Genomic DNA, 22,461 nt, shown 5'->3' on the forward strand with positions numbered 1-22,461 from the left:
TCTAGCACTTTGCCGCTTCTAGCAGGCTACTCAGCGCTATCGACTCTTTTCTGTCTTTGGCGCCTAGAAGACAGGCAGCTAGACTGTACCAACTGTACAAATGGGGAGGTAAGTACATAGCAAACGTGTTTTACATGTTATTTACACACAAACACATAAGACCAAAGGTTAAAGACACAGTAATGTTGGGTGATTTTGTTAATTTTGTATGGTTAATTTATCTACCACACTTCATTTCGCGTAATGGTTATTGCTGCCATCCTGTTTTCACATAATGGTATGGTCCATGATATCCCGCCCCCGCCGCCATTTTCCATGTTATTCTCTTATCCCACACAGTGTTTCACCAATTTTTAATGCATCGATTTCTATTATTTTGTTCAGTTTGGGGTTATTAAATTCCTGGCTTCTTATAGTGGAGGAGGGAGCTTATCTCCAAATTCATCCGAGGAGACGCCTTGTTTAGACCGCCATGTACATCAAACAGGTGAGCTAACGGCCCCCAGACTTGTGTGTGTAGCCAACTCTTCACGTTATTTCACTATATGGTTGTGCCCGGGATACTCAGGTTTTGCACACATTTTAACGTCAATTAGATTGCAAGGCTATGCTACATTACACAAACGACAGCTATAAGTTAAATAGCGTATTTGCTAAGCTAGTTAAGGCTACCTGGCTGGATTAATCTCGAGTTGAATTGCCCGTCCACTCTACTCGGGATGCTAAGCTAACGCTACAAGGCTAACGTTATGTTAGCGGATTTATCACTTTTCAATTCATGTTGCACGATATCATATTCCAGTCGATTTTATCATATGTAAACACGAGCTGTGATAGTATTGCAGTGTGTCTAACGTAGGGTTTATTTTGTTTGCAAACTTGCAAACCCGTTGCCGTCCTGAATGAACACTGGCACAAACCGCAGCGGCCAGTCAAGGCCCCGTTAATGACACATTGGATGCTGAGCAAACACGTTTTCAACGTTGCGTCTAGTTTATGTAGGTAGCAATGTTGCTGCATTCAGAAATAGTTGCTGGCTTGCTTCTTAAGTCACTTTACGTAACTTCATGTTAAGTTCGTCCTTTCCTAAAAGAGGAGGATGTGATGCTCACGGTGGTGTCTGGCTTCTTGTGCAGGTCATCATCCAGGGGTTCCGAAGCTACAGGGACCAGACTGTGGTGGACCCGTTCAGTCCAAAGCACAATGTCATCGGTGAGTGCGCGCTCATCCCCACGTCTCACTCGTGTTTTGTTGTGTTATCTCGTACTTTTCGCTATGTTGGTGTAAGGGGATATACTTTGAAGGAAGGCACCTTACTAACATAACTTTCCAGAAAACTTGGTGTGCCACAGACTCACTTTGGTGGGCTCACTACTTATATCACCGTGTTGTCACATTGTGTGTGTTTTTGTCTGTTACAGTTGGAAGAAATGGCTCAGGAAAAAGTAACTTTTTCTATGGTACGTCTCCCTCAATGATTTTTTTTTTTTTACCACACAGCAGTCAAACATCCCCCCGTCTGTGTAATGTTGGTTATTTGTGTTGTCTAAAGCCGTTTCTCTGCTCTGCTTCTTTAGCCATCCAGTTTGTGCTCAGTGATGAGTTCAGCCACTTGCGACCTGAACAGCGCCTGGCGCTGCTCCATGTGAGTTCAGTCAAATGTCACACTGCAGATCATTGGTACTGTTTGAAAACGGTCATGTGACACATTGAGTGGTTGTGTAGAAATGTCTTGTTGGACATGTTTACGCTGACAGACGCTCTTGTAGCTTCCTAATAACTGATGGATCACAAAAGTCTACATAGGATTACTGTAATTGCATTTCTGTTAAAATATGAAGTTTTGTAAGAGATTGAAATTATTAAATGGCATTCAATAATACATTGTGATTTTTTTTCCCTCCCTTGTCATTGTAGGAGGGAACTGGTCCTCGTGTCATTTCGGCTTTTGTGGAGATTATATTTGACAACTCTGACAACCGGCTGCCGGTAGGAATGGCAAACATTTCATATTGATCCTATTACAATGTCGTTGTAGACAAACTGATTCATTCTTTCCAACTTGATTTGTACCAAGACTCTTAACAATGTGCATCAAAAGTACCAGATACTGGTATCACCTTTTTAAAATAACTCTTAACAACAACAACATCCTTATTCCAGGCTTCCAGGCGAAATGGTACATTATCACGATATTATGTTGTTCATGTTGTACTGTCTTCCTAGGTTGCTGATGTAGTCACACTGCCTTCAGTACACACAGTGCTTATTATTCTGATGATGAAGGCCGGATGTTTGCACCACTCTAGAAATCCAAACATTTGATAACACTGATAATACTGTGACATAACCAGCTGCTGTGTATGGTTCTCCTCTTCACCGCTGGTAACGGTCTCTCCCTCCAGATCGACAAAGAGGAAGTCTCCCTTCGCCGCGTCATTGGCGCAAAGAAGGACCAGTACTTCTTAGACAAGAAGATGGTGACGTAAGTATTGTCTGTGGATTGACCGTTCATTTAATCACAGGAAATGACAACTCTGCGAATCCATGTAATCACTTGTTTGATGGTGACGGCGACTGTTGCAGGAAGAACGACGTCATGAACCTTCTGGAGAGCGCTGGCTTCTCCCGCAGCAACCCGTACTACATCGTGAAGCAGGGAAAGGTGAGAAAGGAGTGGGTGCCAAACTCACACTGGTTAAAGACGTACTAGTTCATTTCACAGTGTCGTCTAATGCGTTCTAATGCGTATTCAAACAGAGCTGTAAAAAGAGCACCAGCTGTACTTACGCTGGACGTCTTGGCCTGATTTAAGGATTAGTGTTAAATAAGAAATCGTCATCTGCTAAAATATATTCAAAGTGTCATAATTTGTCAGGCAGGAAAATCTCAGCGCTGCTTTGAACAGCAGTGTGTTTTGTGTTGGGCCGATTTTGAAGTTCTCTTGCCGACAGTATTGCTTTAGGAAAAATAAGATAAAAATGGTTTCCTCTTAATTATCATGATAGTCATGCAGCAATCCAACACTACCATTAATTCCATTCATAGAACCACAATTTCACAAAATCAGACGTATGCCTGCATGTTGGTACTTTTTTTGATTCACTACTTGAATACAGCGCAAAACTAATAACGGGCGTCGCATAATTGAATATTGTTTTTTTCAGCACGGACAAGTTGTGGCCTGCAATTATCGTCTTGATCGATAATCTCGTCACATCGTCCAAGACTAAATGCGTTTCATCTCACGCGTTATAATTTCAATGTTCATGCAGATCAACCAAATGGCCACAGCGCCCGACTCCCAGCGTCTGAAGCTGCTCAGAGAGGTGGCAGGAACACGGGTGTACGATGAGCGCAAAGAGGAGAGTATTTCGCTGATGAAGGAGACGGGTATGTCATTATTCACCATTACATCATAGTTATCGAAGCAATTCCAGTCCTAGGAAGTTGAGTGTGCAGTTAGTAATGATTTACACGTTTAAAAAAACAACAACAACCTGGTGTGTGTGTGTGTGTGTGTGTGTGTTCCTCAGAGGGGAAGCGAGAGAAGATCAACGAGCTGTTGAAGTACATCGAGGAGCGTCTTCACACCCTGGAGGATGAGAAAGAGGAGCTGGCTCAGTACCAGAAGTGGGACAAGATGAGAAGAGCCCTGGAGTACACCATCTACAACCAGGAGCTGAATGAAACCCGCGCCAAACTGGATGAGGTAACATACCGAAAAAAACAAATGGTATAATGTGTGTACAGCAAGTAAAAGACTGAACTTTATGATCAACATCTGTTTTGGTACCTGGGTGGGAAATGATCACTGCCCTTATTACTATATAACGTGTATATGTTGTATAATAATAACAGGCAGCTAATATTAATATTCTGTTTTATCTTGTGTGAGACATTTTGGCTGTTTTTTTTTTTTCTAGCTGTCCAGCAAGAGAGAGACCTGTGGAGACAAATCCAGACAGCTGCGCGACGCTCAGCAAGATGCCCGAGACAAAGTAGAGGTAAAGACTTCCACCTCGCAGCAGAAGCTTTAACATCTGGGATAAAGGATTGGTGAAAATATACACTGACTATCATCACAGCATTCTCTCTAAAAATAACTCACAATATTTTGTTTATTGTTTAAATCACCCGGGTCAAATTTCAGGTGTTCAGTGTTCGATTCATTCAAATCAAATAGTTGAGAAGTGATTTATTCATTTTAAAGTCCAGAATTTATTACGCTTGACTATTTCCCTCTGTGACAGATTTCAGCAAGATTGAACTCTCTCATCATACGGCCTTGTTTTGCGAATCATTAGCGTCACTAATCCAGAACGTAAATCCATCCAACAAACGTAAGGCATCACAAACAGAATTAATCTACAGAAACCACTACTTTTGAGTAGTTTGCTCACGTCATCGTGGTCCTTGTTTACATGTCCTGTTGTAGGCAGCCTACCAAATGAGTACATGCATAATTCATTTAACATAACATTGTTATAGGACTAATGTATCCAACTCTCCTGACAGTTAAATACACGCAGAGTCGATAAATCACCGAAGAGGAAGTAAGTCGTTGCATTTACGCTCCTTTTTGAATTAAATCTCACAGCCGGTGTCTTTTTATTTTTGTCTGGCCTTCTGCAGGAGACGGAGCGCGTTGTGCGAGAGCTGAAGTCCAAGATCTCCGCCATGAAGGAGGAGAAAGAGCAGCTGTCGGCTGAGCGCCAGGAGCAGATCAAGCAGAGGACCAAGCTCGAGCTGAAGACCAAGGACCTGCAGGACGAGCTGGCAGGCAACAGCGAACAGAGGGTACGGAAGCCTCCCATCTGCGTCACTCTGCACACGTGATGCTGCACCAGCAACATTCCCCCCCTCCCCCTCCCCTCCCCCCTGCACCATCCTTGTCTGTAGAGAAGGATGCTTGTCTGTTTCTCTACCTCCCCGCGAGTAAAGCCTCACAGTTTGTGAACACCCAAACCAGCATTTGTTTAGTAAAAAAGCAGTTCGGGCCTAACGATACAGTTGAAATATTAGCGCTGAATCTTTCAGAATAACGTTTTGCTGATCCAATAGTTGGATGAATTGAGAGCCGAAACAGAGGAGGCACCAGCCTGTGCATCAGACTCTTTGCCCTCAGCTCCACTGTACATCATTCCTGGCGGGAGTTTGTGTGTACAGAGCTGGCATGAATCGCTCTCCGTATGGCCGCGTGTTCAGTTTGTGTGCACGTGTGAGTACGAGGATGATAATCATATATAGCGGCTTTATTGTGTGTGTGTGTGTGTGTGTGTGTGTGTGTGTGTGTGTGTGTGTGTGTGTGTGTGTGTGTGTGTGTGTGTGTGTGTGTGTGTGTGTGTGTGAGTGAGTGAGTGAGTGAGTGAGTGAGTGAGTGAGTGAGTGAGTGAGTGAGTGAGTGAGTGAGTGAGTGAGTGAGTGAGTGAGTGAGTGAGTGAGTGAGTGAGTGAGTGAGTGAGTGAGTGAGTGAGTGAGTGAGTGAGTGAGTGAGTGAGTGAGTGAGTGACCCGTGATGGGCCCCAGGCAGCATGCTGGCTGTTGGCTGGATTAAGCCCACCTGGCTATGGCTGGCAGAGCATCGGCCAAAACTTACTGGAGCAAAATGAAACGCGAGGGAAGCAGAACTGCGTCACGAGCCGCTGACGGTTCTGATTTGAGATGGCGTGGACACACGAGTACAGATTTTCATTCCTACGTGGGGGGGGGGGGGGGTCAACCCACCATCACCATCACCACTCACACTGTCAACACCAGGAGTCACTGAGCACTAATGCAGTGTAGGATGTAGTGTCCCATTTTTCAGTTGTGATTGTGGCTTACAGGCGCAGTCAGTTTAGTGATGGGAACTGTGAATTTATGGTCATTCATTACGGCGTTTGGTTCATACATATTTACTTTAGTATGCTATAACTAAATGCATGCTAATTATGCTGAATAAATTAGAAATCTAAACATTTTAACACTCATTTTAAGAGATTGCCTCCGTCTCCAAAGCTGTGCATCACTGCACCTCGAATTCCACGACCGTCTGTTTCTAATTTATATCTGTCTCACACCACGAAACACACCGAGATCTGTTCTGTTCGCTTCTTATGTTGCGTTAAACACGAAAGTCAACAGTTAAATCATTATATTACAATATGAATATTTGATCCAAGCTGAGTAACCCAGGATAATATTTGTTGAACCATTTTGGATGAATCATAAATGTACAATGTATATTTCTTTCTCTTCTTTTCTTCCTCTGCCCACCTCTTTTTGTTGTAAAATCCCCAATCTTGCTCTTCCAGAAACGCCTGCTGAAGGAGCGGCAGAAGCTGCTGGAGAAAATCGAGGAGAAGCAAAAAGAGCTGCAGGAGACCGAACCCAAATTCAACATGGTGAAGGAGAAAGAGGAGCGGGGCATATCCAGGTAGGGATGACTCATTCTCAGCCACGGCCCCTTGAGCAGCCGGTGACCAGGTATAACTCGATGAGTCAGCCATGCCATTTTGAATTCATTTGGGTAGCGAGAGATCGACAGGTGGATGCTCACGAGACATCTGTGGGTTCTCCCACAAAGCCGCTTGTTGCAGGTGTCGTGCGAACATGTGGAACCCTAAATTGAAGGGAGGTGACCCTGAAGAATCAGTCGCACCTGTACGACACTGTGGCTGTAAATGATCAATGATCTCCTTCTGTGGTTTGCGCCTCCCTCCAGACTGGCCCAGGCCACGCAGGAGAGGACCGACCTGTATGCCAAGCAGGGCCGTGGCAGCCAGTTCACCTCGAAAGAAGAGAGGGACAAGTGGATTAAGAAGGAGCTGAAGTCTCTGGACCAGGCCATCAATGATAAGAAGAGGCAGATCGCAGCCATCCACAAAGACCTGGAGGACACGGAGACCAGCAAGGAGAAGAACCTCGAGCAGTACAGTGTATGTTTTGAAGATGATATCAAAGTGATAATCTATCCCTCCGGTGAATACTTGGTTTATTTTACAGGGACGTTTTACCTGATCAACCTTCAACTTGTCTCTTTTAGAAACTCGATCAAGATCTAAATGAAGTCAAGACCCGCGTTGAGGAGCTCGACAAGAAGTATTACGAAGTCAAGAACAGGAAAGATGAGCTGCAGAGCGAAAGAAAGTAAGACGCTCGTCTTTCCCAGTTTAAAGTTCAGCCTAGTTTTGTGCTTATTTTTAGTTTAGCATCGCTTGATTTATATCGTTCAAAGCTTTATTCACAGTGATTTAATGATCCAGATCGTCATTGTTTATTATTTTATTGATTAGTCGATTACAAAATTGTGAAAAATGTAAATCGGTGTTTCCCGGAGCCCAAGATGACGTCCTCAAATTTCTTTTTTTCACAACTCAAAGACACTTGTTTTCTGTCAAAGAGGAGTACAAATAAAAAACAGAAAATATTCACATTTCAGAAGCTGGAGTCACAGAATTTTGACCAAAACAAATACTCAAACCAATAAGTCGACTATCACAGTATTTGTAATCATCATACTATTTGTAGATTTGGATTCAGTGATGGCTGCCTAGGATTGTGTCCGACTCATTTCCAATAACTCAGGGGCGTAAAGTCCAGAAGTCAAAATGTATTGAAAAAAAGATAGATGTAATCATATCCAAAATTCACAACATGTTTTTATCAAACAAAATACTTTGCTTCACTCCATATTTGTTTCCATTTAGCATTTCAAAAACAAAGAGAGGCAGCACTGAAGAGTTATATTCCTCAAATAAAGTTGATTCAATAACAAAAGACGAACTCATTTAACCTGATGAATCACTTAACTTCAAATGTAGGATTTAGTTCCAGGATGTTAAATGTTATTTAGGCTCGTATCATAAAATATGACGACAGACCTTCAAAGCTTCATCCGAAATCCTCAGTTGAAGCTTCTAATTGAAAAATAAACTGACATTCGTTCCAGCCCTAATTTAGTTGATTCTTTCGACGAGTCATTCCTGCATCTCGCTTTCAGCTGAACGTTTTGAGTTGTTCACTCTTCCCTTAAACCGATATGCTGATTCAGCAGAATATTGTGTGCTGTGATTGTCAACAACAAGCTTTATTTATGCGACGGTGAGCTCTGATCTCTGCTGCCAGACACCTTTTTGCTCAAAGTGCGTCCTGCGGGGGGGATGAATCGTGTTGTGAGTTAGTTGTGAAAATGTAGTCGAGGCAGCTGCTTCCTGACGGCACACTCGAGGCAAAATGTGTGTTTTTTTTAAATAAACAAAAGAGGTTTCGGAACCTTTTTAATTTAATTCCATTAAATTGAATAGCTGGCCCTCGGTACAATAACTATATGAAACGGATTACATGAATAGGTTTGTCTGATATTGAATCCGCCCTCCAGTTCACTGTGATCCATTGTTCAGGTGCAGTGGGTGAAAAGGCAGCATAATGACATCTTTGATAAGAGGACGGGCGGACCCAACAGCTGCAAGCTATTACAAGTGTATCATCTACAAATATGAACAAATACAGAATTAGCCTAATGGAAGCAACGTTTTATTGCTTTCATTATTTAAATGTGATTATTTAACACAAATTCAGTGACTTTGTATGCGGATTGAAATAATGGGGTTGGGGGGGAATACTCTTATAATTCACTTAATATTGCAAATACTGAATCTGCATTTACTGACGACGAGTTGCATCGTTAAATAAACAGTTTCCTTATTTTTAGGAAGAGAAATACCATTTATATACAAATCAAATAAAGGACAACCCTTTCAGTGCAGTGTCCTCATTTTGGGATGCATTCTTTTCTTTTAATGACTGACTGACTTCTTCTTGTGCGAGCGTCATGGCTGCACTTGGCTTTTGGTCTTCCCGGTGACATAAGTGAACCGGCGTGTGACTGTCTGTGTCTGTCCAGCTACCTGTGGCGCGAGGAGAACGCAGAGCAGCAGGCGCTGGCGGCCAAACGAGAGGACCTGGAGAAGAAGCAGCAGCTCCTTCGAGCGGCCACCGGCAAGGTCCGTGTCACTGTTCACAAACTGCGTAATTATCGACTCGCATAATGCAGCCACGCGATACCTAATGCTTCCGTCTGGGGGAAAAGAGAAAGGTGTGTGTGTGTGAGAGATAGAGAGGGCTCTTGTACGCCAGAGGTAGAAACCGTCACACATGCACAGACTTGCCGGAGTTCTGTGAGAGAAGAAATGGGCGAGTGAAGATGAATCAAACCCCCGAGTGGATAAAGTGCCTCTTTTCCTCCATATGAGCCCACCTGCATACCGCGAAGGACTCGCTTTGTGACTCAGCCAGTTGTCAGGATAGGTACATCAAGTGGAATCATTCATCTGCCTCGCTACTGGCACCTAATCACAGCCAGCTAAATTTACATATGACTCACTCCTCGCTGCCTCGTCCAAGTGACTGCCAGTCGTTTCTTCTGGGCATGATACATCAATCAGATATCGCTTCTGAGTAATGGCTGCTGAGATGAAAGGAGGCTGTTTGTAGCTTCATGGACAAATGTCCTGCGTTTTTTATTTTTCTTTCATTGGTCCCAGCTGACTCATCCCGTCTCCAGAGCAGGCAACAGAGAACAGGATGGACTCCTCGCTCGCTTTTTTATGTTCATACTGTACAATTCATAGTGCTGCACAATATTAACAAAATACAAAGTCCATTTTTGTCTTTACCGCATGCAAAGTTTCACATATTCTTCACCGCACATTATTTCAACTGTTGAGAAATCCCTCTCTCATCATTTTCTACGTTAGAGAAGAGATCATGGCTGCTATTGTAATTTTATTTGGTATTTTTTTTATGCTTATTTTCCTCTCTAAAGTTTTAAAATGATAGATTTTTTTTTTGTTTCCCACTTGAAGTGAGACTCCGTTAATCTTCGTCTTTCTCTTGCGGTCATCCAGTCGATTCTGAACGGAATCGACAGCATCAACAAAGTCCTCGAGCATTTCCGTCGGAAGGGCATCAACCAGCATGTCATCAACGGTTACCACGGCATCGTCATGAATAACTTTGAGTGTGAGCCGGCCTTCTACACCTGTGTGGAGGTGACCGCTGGTACCCGGTGAGGACTGGCCTTCTACATTCAGTTTGCTCCTTGCAAAATGTCACAACAATGTGTCGCTACCAAACAAGGTCGACTAATAAAAGAAACGTGTCGTGTGTACTTTCACTGTTTACAATGACGCCTGTCTACCTGCTCTCATGTTTTCCCAGACTGTTCTATCACATTGTGGAGACTGACGAGGTCAGCACCAAAATACTGACTGAGTTCAACAAAATGAACCTTCCTGGAGAAGTCACATTCCTGCCCCTGACCAAGCTGGACGTCAGGGACACGGCCTACCCCGAGACCAACGTAAGGGACTGTAGGCAGTACATTTTGACCCCAAACAGTTCCCATGAAAGATCTTACTTTACAGACTTAAGGTGTAGTAATCATGCGCTATATGAATCGGATTTATTCCTATCATTAAAACTCTTAATCATCTTAATCACCCCTTGGGACATGAGGGCACAACAAGCTCCCTCAATTGTCCGAGTTACACGTATTACACTGCGGTAGACGGTTTGTTAATGGTGTGTGTGTGTGTGTGTGTGTGTGTGTGTGTGTGTGTGTGTGTGTGTGTGTGTGTGTGTGTGTGTGTGTGTGTGTGTGTGTGTGTGTGTGTGTGTGTGATATTCGCCACTGTGTTCATACCAACGTGTCTCCGCCCCGTTAGGACGCCATCCCCATGATCAGCAAGCTGCGCTACAGCAACACCTTCGACAAGGCCTTCAAGCACGTGTTTGGGAAGACTCTGATTTGTCGCAGCATGGAAGTTTCCACCCAGCTGGCCAGAGCGTTCACTATGGACTGTATAACTCTCGAGGGTAAGCGAACCTGTGATGCACCGCACTGAATGTACCACGAGAACATAGGAGGAAAGCAGCAGCAGCTCTCATGAAAATAAAAACAAAGAAAACATCAGCAGTATCTTGCTGATGCATCCCTTTTCAGAAAACACAGCTAATACTAGACTTTTGTGTGTAAAAGCCCACATGTTGTGTCCTCTGACACATTCTACTGGCACTATTCCATCATATACACTGATCATATTAATTGCACATTTTAATGAGTTGGCCTACCAGATTGTAAACGTATAGTGATTTATTGTAAAGGTGAATTACTGTGTTTTTTAGCCCGTAAATAGATATTATTATTTAAAACCATGCCTAACTTTTTTTAAATTAAGAATCATTATACCGTATTTATTTATTGACTGTAAGGTTTAGGCCTCAATGATGGTTAAAGCTAGGGTAGGTACCATATTTTAGAAATTGTTGAAATTCTTCTCGAAATTAAATGCTCTGAAAAACAAAACAAAAAAATAAAATCTGCAATCTCTAGCTGTCGCAAGACTGTATTAAGCCCGTCCAACCGTTTCATGTGGGCCGATACGTCATTATGCGTCAGCTCCAGTACTGTAGAAGCCCTTTATCTCTTATATGCAGTACATTGTGTCGTGACCTTCTAGGTGACCAGGTGAGCCACCGGGGAGCTCTGACGGGAGGCTACTACGACACCAGGAAGTCCCGCCTGGAGCTGCAGAAAGACATGAGGAAGGCTGAGGAGGAGCTGGGCGAGCTGGAGGCCAAGCTCAATGAGAACCTGCGCAGGAACATCGAACATATCCTTCCAGTTACATCTCACCGAGACGGTGTTACGTCATTGATGTCCACATGTTGGTGTCGTGTGCTCTACATTGGGAAGTCAGAACAGTCATTGTCACTGTAAAAGACGTCACCATGTGATCACACTCCACTGAGTTGTATTTGCTGTGTCTCAATTCAGATACCTCCGTTAGTACACTTCCATTTAGTACACCGTGTACACTATGTTCTTAATTGCATAGTGCAAGTTTTGTCAGAAATGTAACTAAGCCAGTGTAAAGACCTCAGAAGTGGAGTGATCCACATTCTTGGACTCGAGCATCAGCGTTCTACATCAAAAGCAGCCGTCTCGTCCATTTTTTGGGAAGGCCTGTGAAGACGCTGTTGCAGTAGCCGAGTCTACTGAAAATAGATGTATGGACAAGTTTCTCCAAGTCCTGCGGAGACACAAGTTCTCTTATCATTGATGTATTGTTCAGGTGATCGTAGGCTTACTTTGTAATTGTCTTACTTACTTACTACACCTAGATTTCTGGTTTGGTCTTAAACGTTGGTGATTGGATATGGTTATATATATTTTAAGGACAGCAGGCAGAGCAGGGCGAGCTTTAGATTATGTCTAAAACAGAAAGTGTGATAAACCGTAGGCACATGTGATATTGGTTTTCTGGAGAAATGGAGGAGGAAACATAGTCGAACGCAGTCAATATTTTCTTAAAGAGCGCGTTGGAGATGGAAAACTTCTCTTAGGACTGACATCCTCTGTTGATATATAAGTATTTTATTTCATTTGCCACCTTGCGCTGTACAGGAGACTCTCTCCTATCTAGGAGAGGAGTTATACCACCCCTGACACCGCCTCCGCTCAATTACAGTTTGATGTCACATGTCTTGAGTCTTTTGAATGTGGATTAGATCTATCTGGGTTATGTCGCCACTTCAGCCGGCAGGAGGCCGACTCGGCTGCAATGAGAGGGCCTGAGCAGGTCAAGAAGGATTAGTTTATGTTGATACCGGCCACAGCCATGACTCACTTCTGGACAGGCGGATCAGAGAGGATTTGGGTTTGCATCCGTGGTATCTTTATGAATATGGTCACTTCCGCTCAGTGTGTGTGCGTGTGTGTTTGCACACCTGTGTAATTGCGTGTAGCTTCTCACTCGCAGCCAGTACTGCGTTAACGTGTGCACCTGGTGATTACGTACATTTGTGAGTAGGCAGGGGAGACGCATGACTGAGCCGATGACATGGCGCTAGTCCTTCAGTCCTGCGGCGGTGAGTCAGACAACGGGTCAATTATTTAAAGCCTGTTGTTGTTCACTCTCCACCTCTGCCCCGTCCATGAGCACGACATGACACTGGTGCACCTCACCCATCCACCAGCACCAGGCTGCAGCGGAAGGATTGAGGTCTTGACGTTAGGGCACGCGACTGCTCGTAACTGCTACAACTCTTACTGACCTGCTTATGTGACAGGGTTAGGCCCCCCCCCCCCCCGCCATCAGTGTATGAATGTCGTGTTAAAGCGCTTTGAGAGGTCGGAAGACTAGAAAAAAAAAAGCTTTACAAGTCCATTTACCCTGATTTATATTGTATTCATGGTCATCACAGGGACTAATGCAGGTTTATAAATCCTTTCATTCAGCGCAGTTAGTGACCCGATGACAGCTTGTTCCCATTAAAGACAATGATCAGATGACCTTCAACCATCTATTTCCTCCGTCTGCTCAGGCAGGGCAGTCCTCTGACTTTCAGCAGATTTATTGGCTTCAGTGTTAATTGAGTTCTGTTAAACCTCAAAGGCCCACGTTGTAGTCCTGGTCGATCAATAAGCTTCTCTGTTAGATTAGATTAACGATGTGACGTGAAGCCCTCTTTAATCCTCTGCCTTGATATCAATGAGGACACAGCTAATCCTGTTATTTACGCACTCTTGAGTTCACTAAAAAGCCTACAAGTTAGTCGTCCTCTGACCTTTTTATTATCTAACCCTCTACAAAACAGCTCTCTGTTGCGTCGGTTATTTGTGTATAAAGCTTTTTTTTGTCCTACTCCATACTGATGGTAAGGACAGAATACAGCTTCAGCAGCGCAAGTCATGTGCACTCATTCTTCATATGTTTGCAATCTATTTCCTTATCTGAATTAAGGGATGGAGGATTTGTGATATTTGACTTGACTCGCACTACTAGAAGTCTGACTTGTCAACTTAACTTGAAACGTCTTTGCTCAGTTACTGCTGAGAGAAAATGAAAATGCTCATCTGTAATGCTCATTGGCTTGCACTTCCTTAATCACCGCCTCCACGCATCAACAATGAGATCGACCAGCTGATGAACCAGATGCAGCAGATCGAGACCCAGCAGCGGAAGTTCAAGGCATCCAGGGACAGTATTCTGTCCGAGATGAAGATGCTGAAGGAGAAGAGGCAGCAGTCGGAGAAGACGTTCATGCCCAAGGTATCATGAAGCCGATGTTGTCACAATATCATCATTCAACGTACATACAAGCCCAGAGTTTGCATGATCTGTCGCCCCGGGGTTCAGCTTGTTCCCTGCACACAGTCCGTGCTGTCCACTGATGTCCGACTCTTCCTCTTTAGCAACGCAGTCTCCAAAGTCTTGAGGCCAGTCTCCATGCCATGGAGTCCACCAGGGAGTCGCTGAAGGCCGAGCTCGGCACAGATCTGCTCTCTCAGCTCAGCCTGGAGGACCAGAGGCGCGTTGATGACCTCAACGACGAGATCCGTCAACTCCAGCAGGTGGGTGGGAGGGTTGGACAGAGATGGTGGTCCGTGTCGGGTGTTAGACACGGTTTTTCACACCTTGAAATAACTGACAGTCGCAGGTTCTATGGACTTGCCTTGGGTCGAGGAAAAATCTGAAAATGTTTTGTAGTGAGGTGGTCAGTGAGTTACATCGATACAGCACCCAATGAACTACGTCACCGCCACACAGCTTGTACCGTCGATGGAGACATACTGGCTCCCGCCGTTTGGTAATGTCAGCTCTTGCTTTCCTCAAAGGGTTAAATTATTTTAAGTGTAATGTAATTCCCGTTGTGGCGGTGGGGAAAAGAGGAGAGAAAACTTTAATAAAACAGTAATGTGGATTTTCTTTTAAACATTCATATTGCTTGGATCCAGGTTGCTCAGCAATACAGCTCCCTCACGAAACAGCATGACTGTTTCTGCTAACTCTGAATAAATCACATTACATCACGTGTACATGTGTACACCTCATTTTCATACTTATTTGGAGCCAATAAACACATCTGTTAACAAATATGTTCCCTTACATTGACAATAGTGACAACTGGTAGAATCATGTTTTAAGTGGAGTACTTTTTTTTTTTTTATTTTGAGAATACTGTCAACGCAAAAAAATCAAACAAATATAAGGTGATTATACATTTTTATTATACACCCACCCCTAGTTATATGGAGTGGCAACAGACTCAGTGTTTGATTTGAATGGATTCAACCCTTTCTGAGGGGCCCCTGTTGAGCTGAATTCGTGGATGCGTTCATAAACCTCCAGCTGCTTTTCATGTAGTTCACACAATACGCCAGTTATCCTCCATGTTGTTGTCTCTCTGTCCCCGCCCCCCCCCCCCCCCCTCCCTCTCCGCCTCCGCCTCCTCCTCCTCCTCCGAGTGTTCGCTGTGCTCACGTGTAGTGTTCCAATAAACCTGACTGAGGTGAGAGTAGCAGGCAGCTTCTACGCGTGGGTTGTTTCCTGCGATCCAGCGTTGCCCCCTCGTTCTCTTTCAACACCAGCTGCACTCCGCTCTCATCTCAACGATCTCTCAGCCGTCCCCGCTACGGTTGCGCAACAACTCCGCCCCTGCAACACGGAGCCTTTCATGTTCGGTTCTGCCGTGTTGGTGGTTGTCAAATCCCATTGCTCGCGACATCACACTTAGTTAGGAGTTACTGTTAATAAGACTGAAGTGAATGCACACACGGAGATTAATAGTCACCAGAGACTTGCTTATTCTCGATTTCCAAACAGAAGTGGATATTGTTGTCACATTACAGCAGAGTGTGTACAATACCAAAGGCCGATATCATTCAAAATTGCAATATTGAGTTGCTGAGAATGTGCCAACGTCTCGTCTGTCTGCACAGAGGCAAAGAGTAACCCATTGTATTTTGATCCCTCTATCCACCCGCAGGACAACAGGCAGTTGTTGAACGAGAGGATTAAGCTGGAGGGCATAATGACCAGAGTGGAAACCTATCTCAACGAGAACTTGCGTAAGCGTCTTGACCAAGTGGAGCAGGTACACGGTCTTCTTTACACTCCTCAGAAACCTGTCGCAGTACGGCTCTACATACAGGATCATCGAGTGTGTAATGTCAGATGTATGTGTGGCTGCACTGCAGTGTAGTTCTTTTCTTGTTATTCTTAAGGGAAATTATACAAACCTGCGTAACCAAGTTCAAGGTTTTTTGTCTGCAGCTGTTGTATATGGAGAGTTGTGGATAAAATGCTTTCATACATACAAGTCAGGAAAGAGGTGTTTTGAATTTGAATGACCCTCTTTCTCTTTTCTTTTCCGATGTGGCCTTATTTGCATCGACACAGGAGCTAAATGAGCTGCGAGAGACGGAGGGAGGCACGGTGCTCACAGCCACAACATCTGAGCTGGACGGCATCAACAAACGTGTGAAGGACACTTTGGCGCGATCGGAAGGTACGCATCGTACCCCAGACACAGCACTGGGGCGGTGTGGGCAGCAGAACGTTTAGAGAAGCTAAAGCTTGTAACTAGAAGGTTTAAACAACAAATCATGCACACACACACACACACTTTCCCCTCAGGACCCTGAAACAAAGAATAATATCTGATAATTCATCCAGATCACCACATACACACATATATATATATATATATATATATATATATATATATATATATATATATATATATATATATATATATATATATATATATATATATATATATATATATATATATATATATATATATATATATATATATATAGACTCATTATTTCATAAAGGCATGTTAAAATGCATCAAGAGACAAACATAACGGTTTTCGGAGCCTTTTAATGTAGTACTGGTCACCGGTTTATAGACCGTATCATTTCTAGCAACTAACAAATCAAAGTGTATCGCTATTGTCTGATATCAGTAATCTTAACTGATTTATTGTCGGTTGAGTCCGAAAATAGCAGTTGGGGAATCTAAATGCAGAAACTGTAGACCGTCCTGGTTTGTACCAGCAGCAGATGGCGAGAGCTGCTGTGATGTGATCGACTGTGTGTGTTAACATCCTGTTTCAGAGACAGCCTGCCCGCTGCTCCTGTTCTGTTCTAGCGGTGCTGTGACTCAGAGGATGGAAGGCAGTTGTCCTGAATAGATTTAATTTGCATGAATTCCTATTTAATCATTGTCACTAATTAATTAAAGACATATTAAACAGCACGGCCTTAGTCTGCATTATACACAGTCCTTTGTTCTAAAGTAGGCTCGTGCTGAACGGCGATCGGGTTGGATAACAGTTGATTTTAAGGCAATTTAAACCCGCTCACTATCAGAACTAAGATGTTGTGAAGTAATCTCCAGACTCTGCACCCTACAGTGCATTTGGAGATGTTTCTGGTGGAGCCCTGTTAATCAGCATGAGTGTCGAGTTCATTTGAATCCTTAATTACAAACCAGTTTGCCTCCTTCTCCACAAATCTGTCTCCCCGCATCTCCGTTCTTCATATGCCTGCTCACCAGAGCTTTGCTCTGCGCTCCACCGTTATGGATAGGGCTGTATTGAGAGTTTATGAGTGAAGGGAATAACTTTACCATCACCCTCCAATGTCTTTTCCCAGATCTGGATACTCTGGTTGACAAGACGGAGGTGGAGATCAAGGACTACATAAAGAGCATGGAGCGCTGGAAGAACATTGAGAAGGACCAGAACGACGCCATCAACCACGACACCAAGGAGCTGGAGAAGATGACCAACAGGCAGGGCATGCTGCTCAAGAAGAAGGAAGAGTGCATGAAGAAGATCAGAGAGCTCGGCTCGCTGCCTCAGGAGGCCTTTGAGAAGTACCAGACCCTCACACTCAAACAGGTACACACACACACACAGTGCGGAATGACGATGACGCATGATGAGTTGTTGCTTTAACCCTCTGAACCCCAAAACCCGCCACTCTTTCCTCGCTAAGCTACAGTGAAGGGACAATAAAGCAATGGTCACTGCAAGACACACACAGACACACAGATAGAGCCAGCTCTCCTAAGGAATAAGACCCAGGGCCATCACATCCCACCCACTCACCAGTGACTCACTGGTTAGTGCTCTGTCTCTGAATCTTTTTAATTAACTTTTTAACCAGCTGCCTCTGGGAGACTGTGAGTTGAGTGGATTTGGCTGCATCTTTCACAAGTGCGTGCGTGCGTTTGTGCGTGCGTGCGTGCGATCTCCCCTCCTTGACAATGCTGAAAATAGCTGCACACTTTCTCATAAGCACTCCACATAGTTAGCCGCTCTCCACAGGACACTGCTCAGGGGGCAAGACGGCGCCATTGATTGCAGAAGTGGGAGCGAGGGCCAAGTAATGATGGCACTCGCTCGTGTTCCCTCGGTCGTTAGTGATTCAGATGGATGCATTTATAGTTTGAGAGTCTGTGGAGTACACGTCACTTTTGATCCAGACTAAGCTGCTTCTTAATCAGGTCATCTTCAGACATGAATAGAATGTAGCAACATACTTTTAAATACCGAAATGAAGGATCTGAAGTGGTGTCACGGCACACTCCGATGCTCGCGAGATGTAGCTAACTTTTCTAGCTTTGCAAAGCTTCAAGATGCAGACACACGGGTTTGTTGGCAGAATTCTGCTTCCATATTTTGGTGGGACGATAAAATATCTGAAAATAATCAAAGGGCCGTGCAGTTGTAACAGCAAAAATGCTAAATGAAGAAATTATGATTTCAGAAGTTTCCAAAAAATTCAGATAGCAATGTTAAAATCGAGCGTGCATGCCTTATATAGTTAATTATGATAAGTTTAGGTTTTTATTGTGTATTTTAAAGCCTCTTTACCAGGAAAAATAAAAGTGAATAATATTTTCGACAGTCTGCCAGCCTGATTTACCAATAAGGCAACGATGATTCACCTTTTTAACTTTTTCTTCTTCTCCAACAGTTGTTCCGAAAACTGGAGCAGTGCAACACGGAGCTGAAGAAGTACAGTCACGTCAACAAGAAAGCTCTGGACCAGTTCGTCAACTTCTCTGAGCAGAAGGAGAAGCTGATCAAGCGTCAGGACGAGTTGGACCGCGGCCACAAATCCATCATGGAGCTCATGAACGTCCTGGAGCTGCGCAAGTACGAGGCCATCCAGCTCACCTTCAAGCAGGTACGTGGCTCGATGCAATGTTACGAATGAAATATGGTCCCTGGAGTTAAACGGATCAATATCCAACCAGTGTGAAACACCATTAGTGTCTGTCAGCATTTAATAGTGATTTAACTGTTGTGGAAAACATCCTTTGACGTCCTCTGGTGATCGCAGACACTTTGAAACGCTGTACTGTTAGTACAATTACAATAATGAATCTCTACTGGTGGAAAATACTACTGCAGTACCAAAGCGCATGGAAACAGTACAGCAAATGTAATGCTTGCTGCAAATAGGCAACATTTTATCAGTGTTAATATATATATTCTTGGTCAATCTGGTAAACTACTTCACTTAATATTCATTCTCCTAGTTGTACTTTTAGAAATGTTTTGTTTTGTTTCAGCGTTAGGTTATATGAACACATTTTCTAACGTGACTGACATTCACCTTGTTTGTTCCCTTCATGTTTTTTTTGTTGTTTTTTTTTTAACTCCTCAGGTGTCAAAGAACTTCAGTGAGGTTTTCCTGAAGCTGGTCCCGGGGGGCAAAGCTACGTTGGTGATGAAGAAGGGTGACGCTGAAGGCAGCCAGTCTCAAGATGAGGGGGAGGGAGGTGCAGACGGCGAGAGGGGCTCCGGTTCACAGAGCAGCGTTCCTTCCGTGGACCAGTTCACCGGAGTCGGCATCCGGGTACGAGATCTAATTCATTTTATCCCGTTGGAACAGTTGATGAACGTCATTTATTACGATAATCATTACAATGATAGCGATGTCACCGTGTAGTATGTGCCATAAGTATCATCATCATCATAAGCTCTCATAACGGCACAGAAGTATATCTGTCGCAAAACAGAGAATATAAAAAACTGAAGCAGCCATCGGGTTAAAATATGAAGTGTCTCTTGCGTGTGTTCTGGGTTCTGACGCGCAGCCTCCCTTGTCGTGTGTAGGTGTCGTTCACAGGCAAGCAGGGCGAGATGAGAGAGATGCAGCAGCTTTCTGGAGGCCAGAAGTCTCTGGTGGCTCTGGCCTTGATATTCGCCATCCAAAAGTGTGACCCGGCTCCTTTCTACCTGTTTGACGAGATCGACCAGGCCCTTGATGCCCAGCACAGGAAGGCTGTCTCAGGTAAAAAGAGCGAGTGGAGTAGAGTGAATACTTGCGCAGAACCGTCGCTGTTCGTTACCTGCAGCCGCACAGTCTGCGCGGTCAAGTGATGCGCGTAATGCCGAGTCAAATTTAACAAGCGTGAGCTCTGCTTGGAAACTTTTAGCTGTACGCCATCAGCAACATGTGCTAAGGTTCTCGAACAACAAGTTTCTTTTTCTGCTGCTGGACCAAACCCGCACCGAGCCTTGAAACCGGGATGTAAACGCAACTGTGACGTCTGTGTACAGCTACACCCCCTCAGTCTGTGTTGTCATTGTGTCAGACGGGTTGTACTGTTTGTATTGGATAAATAAAATACAAATGTAACCGATGATCGTAACAGAAAATGGTGGTTTCCATTCTTTGGGAGAAAGCTTTGTCCTAGTCTCTTGTCTCCTTGTTCCAGACATGATCGTGGAGCTAGCAGGCCACGCCCAGTTCATCACCACCACCTTCAGGCCTGAGCTGCTGGAGTCCGCTGACAAGTTCTACGGCGTCAAATTCAGAAACAAGGTGAGTCGTCTGCTAAAGGGAGGATTTGCGCAGCTGTTTCAATCTTCTATGCATTGGTTGCAACAGTGCCATGATATTTTGTTTCCTCCTGGTTATATGGAAATGTTGGTCATTGTTATATAATTTTACAATCATCAACAATCTCCCTGAAGAGTTCAAAACCAACAGTGACTTTAATCTAACGAGCACTGCCTCTGCAACCACAGCCCGGTGAATAATTCGCCTCTGTGGCATTCTAAGTCCAGTTTTGTCCAAAAATCTTTTAATTAAACGTCATGTTATTCCATTAGCTGGCATAATCCGTACCATGTTTCTGAGCATCAGATCCAACATGCAGTGGCAGATTTGTTTAATATTACGGCTTTAGTCATAGCTGTGAAATCCATAAAGAGCAGGTTCTACTCTAACCTCTGCCAGTGTGTCGTCATCGGTTTTTAAATATGAAATGAAAATCAATATAACGGAAAATAAATCCTATCCCTTTAAGGACGTTTTCCACAGGACGGTCATTGTTTCCTGTAAATTAAGGTTGAACAGACCAACAGCCACCATGTTTCTTTCAGTCCATTGGTTCCCTGTTTTTCAGGTCGGTTTTCTGAGCTTTCTTAGTGAAAAGAACATGTTTCCTCTTGAGTGTTTGTGGTTTGATAACATAAGTGATCACTGCTTAGTCACAGACGCTAAAATGGGGCATTGATTGGTCATTAACTTGTGTGTGTGTGTTTTTTAGGTGAGTCACATTGATGTGATCACAGCGGAGCAGGCTAAAGACTTTGTGGAGGATGACACCACCCATGGTTAATAGTCCTCAGCTCTTCATCCTCCTCCTCCTCCTCCTCTACGCTGCCCTGCGTAGTTTGAAACCTTCCACAACGGAGCCCAAAGACAGAAATCTCTCACTCAATCCACCTTTTATTAGTCTCAGCCATGCAGACCGTCCTCAGCTTCTCACACCATCTCCAAAGGGTGGAAGAGGTTTGATTGGATTTACACCATAGCTCCAAATAACTCATATTTGCTGTTTACCTTTTGACATCATTCCAGGCTGGTAAAACTACAAATTTGAGGAAAAAAAACCATTTTTTTTCACTTCGGGAGACATTTGTTTTCGGCACACTTTCCAGCATTGCCGTGTCTCTGTGTGCTTCACCCACGCTGGATCTGACGACTAACACAAGTGTAATTGTTTTACACTGAAAAAAAAAAAAAAAAAAAAAGATTCCTCTTTTGCCTAAAAAGGTCCTGAAGAGAACAAAACCTTTTTGTGCTACTGTATTCATTTTTATCTGGCAAACTATAGAGTTTTGGTTTTCTGTCATTTAAAATGCGGAGTGCCAGATTAAACCTTCAGGACCTTTTGAGGAAGATCAATCATCTTGTGTACAGTTGAGTGTTTTGTTATGACTTAGATGAAGATTGTGACAGCTCAGTGGAGATGGGAGCGTCTCAAGCTCTTCTGCATTCTTATTTTTGTTGCCCCCCCCCCCTTGGTAAAAGAGTCTTTGTTCACACCGAGGTTTCTGTAATGTATCCTCTTTATACTCGTTGAAACAATGCTAACTTGTATCTGTCATAACCAGCCACATGGTTTAAAATGTTCAAAGGTTGTGGTTCCTTTTTATGGTTGTTACTGTATTGTGTAATTTCCTGTTTTTAGGTAATTTAAATATATGAAAGTTTTAATTCCATAACACCAGATATCCATTGTGGAAATCAACGCAACTTCCTGAACTTTATCAGTCAACATATTAAAAGTCAAAGTGGTTCCGAGATGGAGA

The 22,461-nt window shown here is 43.7% G+C and overlaps 1 protein-coding gene across 1 annotated transcript; it reads left to right on the top strand.

Annotated features, from left to right (window-relative positions):
* The first annotated feature begins 331 nt into the window (after positions 1–331).
* On the top strand, positions 332–21,925 carry smc3 (structural maintenance of chromosomes 3). The gene is made up of 29 exons (XM_079159234.1): positions 332–487; positions 1,137–1,212; positions 1,422–1,460; positions 1,578–1,645; positions 1,918–1,989; positions 2,406–2,485; positions 2,587–2,665; positions 3,276–3,393; positions 3,537–3,712; positions 3,927–4,007; positions 4,636–4,800; positions 6,297–6,418; positions 6,707–6,920; positions 7,028–7,131; positions 8,888–8,987; positions 9,891–10,051; positions 10,204–10,345; positions 10,710–10,860; positions 11,505–11,655; positions 13,946–14,099; positions 14,243–14,401; positions 15,817–15,924; positions 16,230–16,338; positions 17,495–17,742; positions 18,824–19,036; positions 19,520–19,711; positions 19,972–20,149; positions 20,577–20,683; positions 21,414–21,925. The coding sequence occupies exons 1-29, from the start codon at positions 473–475 to the stop codon at positions 21,483–21,485; spliced, it is 3,654 nt and encodes a 1,217-aa protein (XP_079015360.1). The 5' UTR covers positions 332–472; the 3' UTR covers positions 21,486–21,925.
* The last annotated feature ends 536 nt before the right edge of the window (positions 21,926–22,461 follow it).

This window comes from Pholis gunnellus (assembly GCF_910591455.1).
Source record: "Pholis gunnellus genome assembly, chromosome: 5".
Classification (NCBI taxonomy): Eukaryota; Metazoa; Chordata; class Actinopteri; order Perciformes; family Pholidae; genus Pholis; species Pholis gunnellus.

What these genes read in the sequence shown, in the direction of transcription:
- smc3 (XM_079159234.1), top strand. An exon ending in ATGCCCGAGACAAAGTAGAG is followed by an intron (nt 4,008 to 4,635) that starts GTAAAGACTTCC and finishes GGCCTTCTGCAG; the next exon opens with GAGACGGAGCGCGTTGTGCG. An exon ending in TCACCGGAGTCGGCATCCGG is followed by an intron (nt 19,712 to 19,971) that starts GTACGAGATCTA and finishes TGTCGTGTGTAG; the next exon opens with GTGTCGTTCACAGGCAAGCA.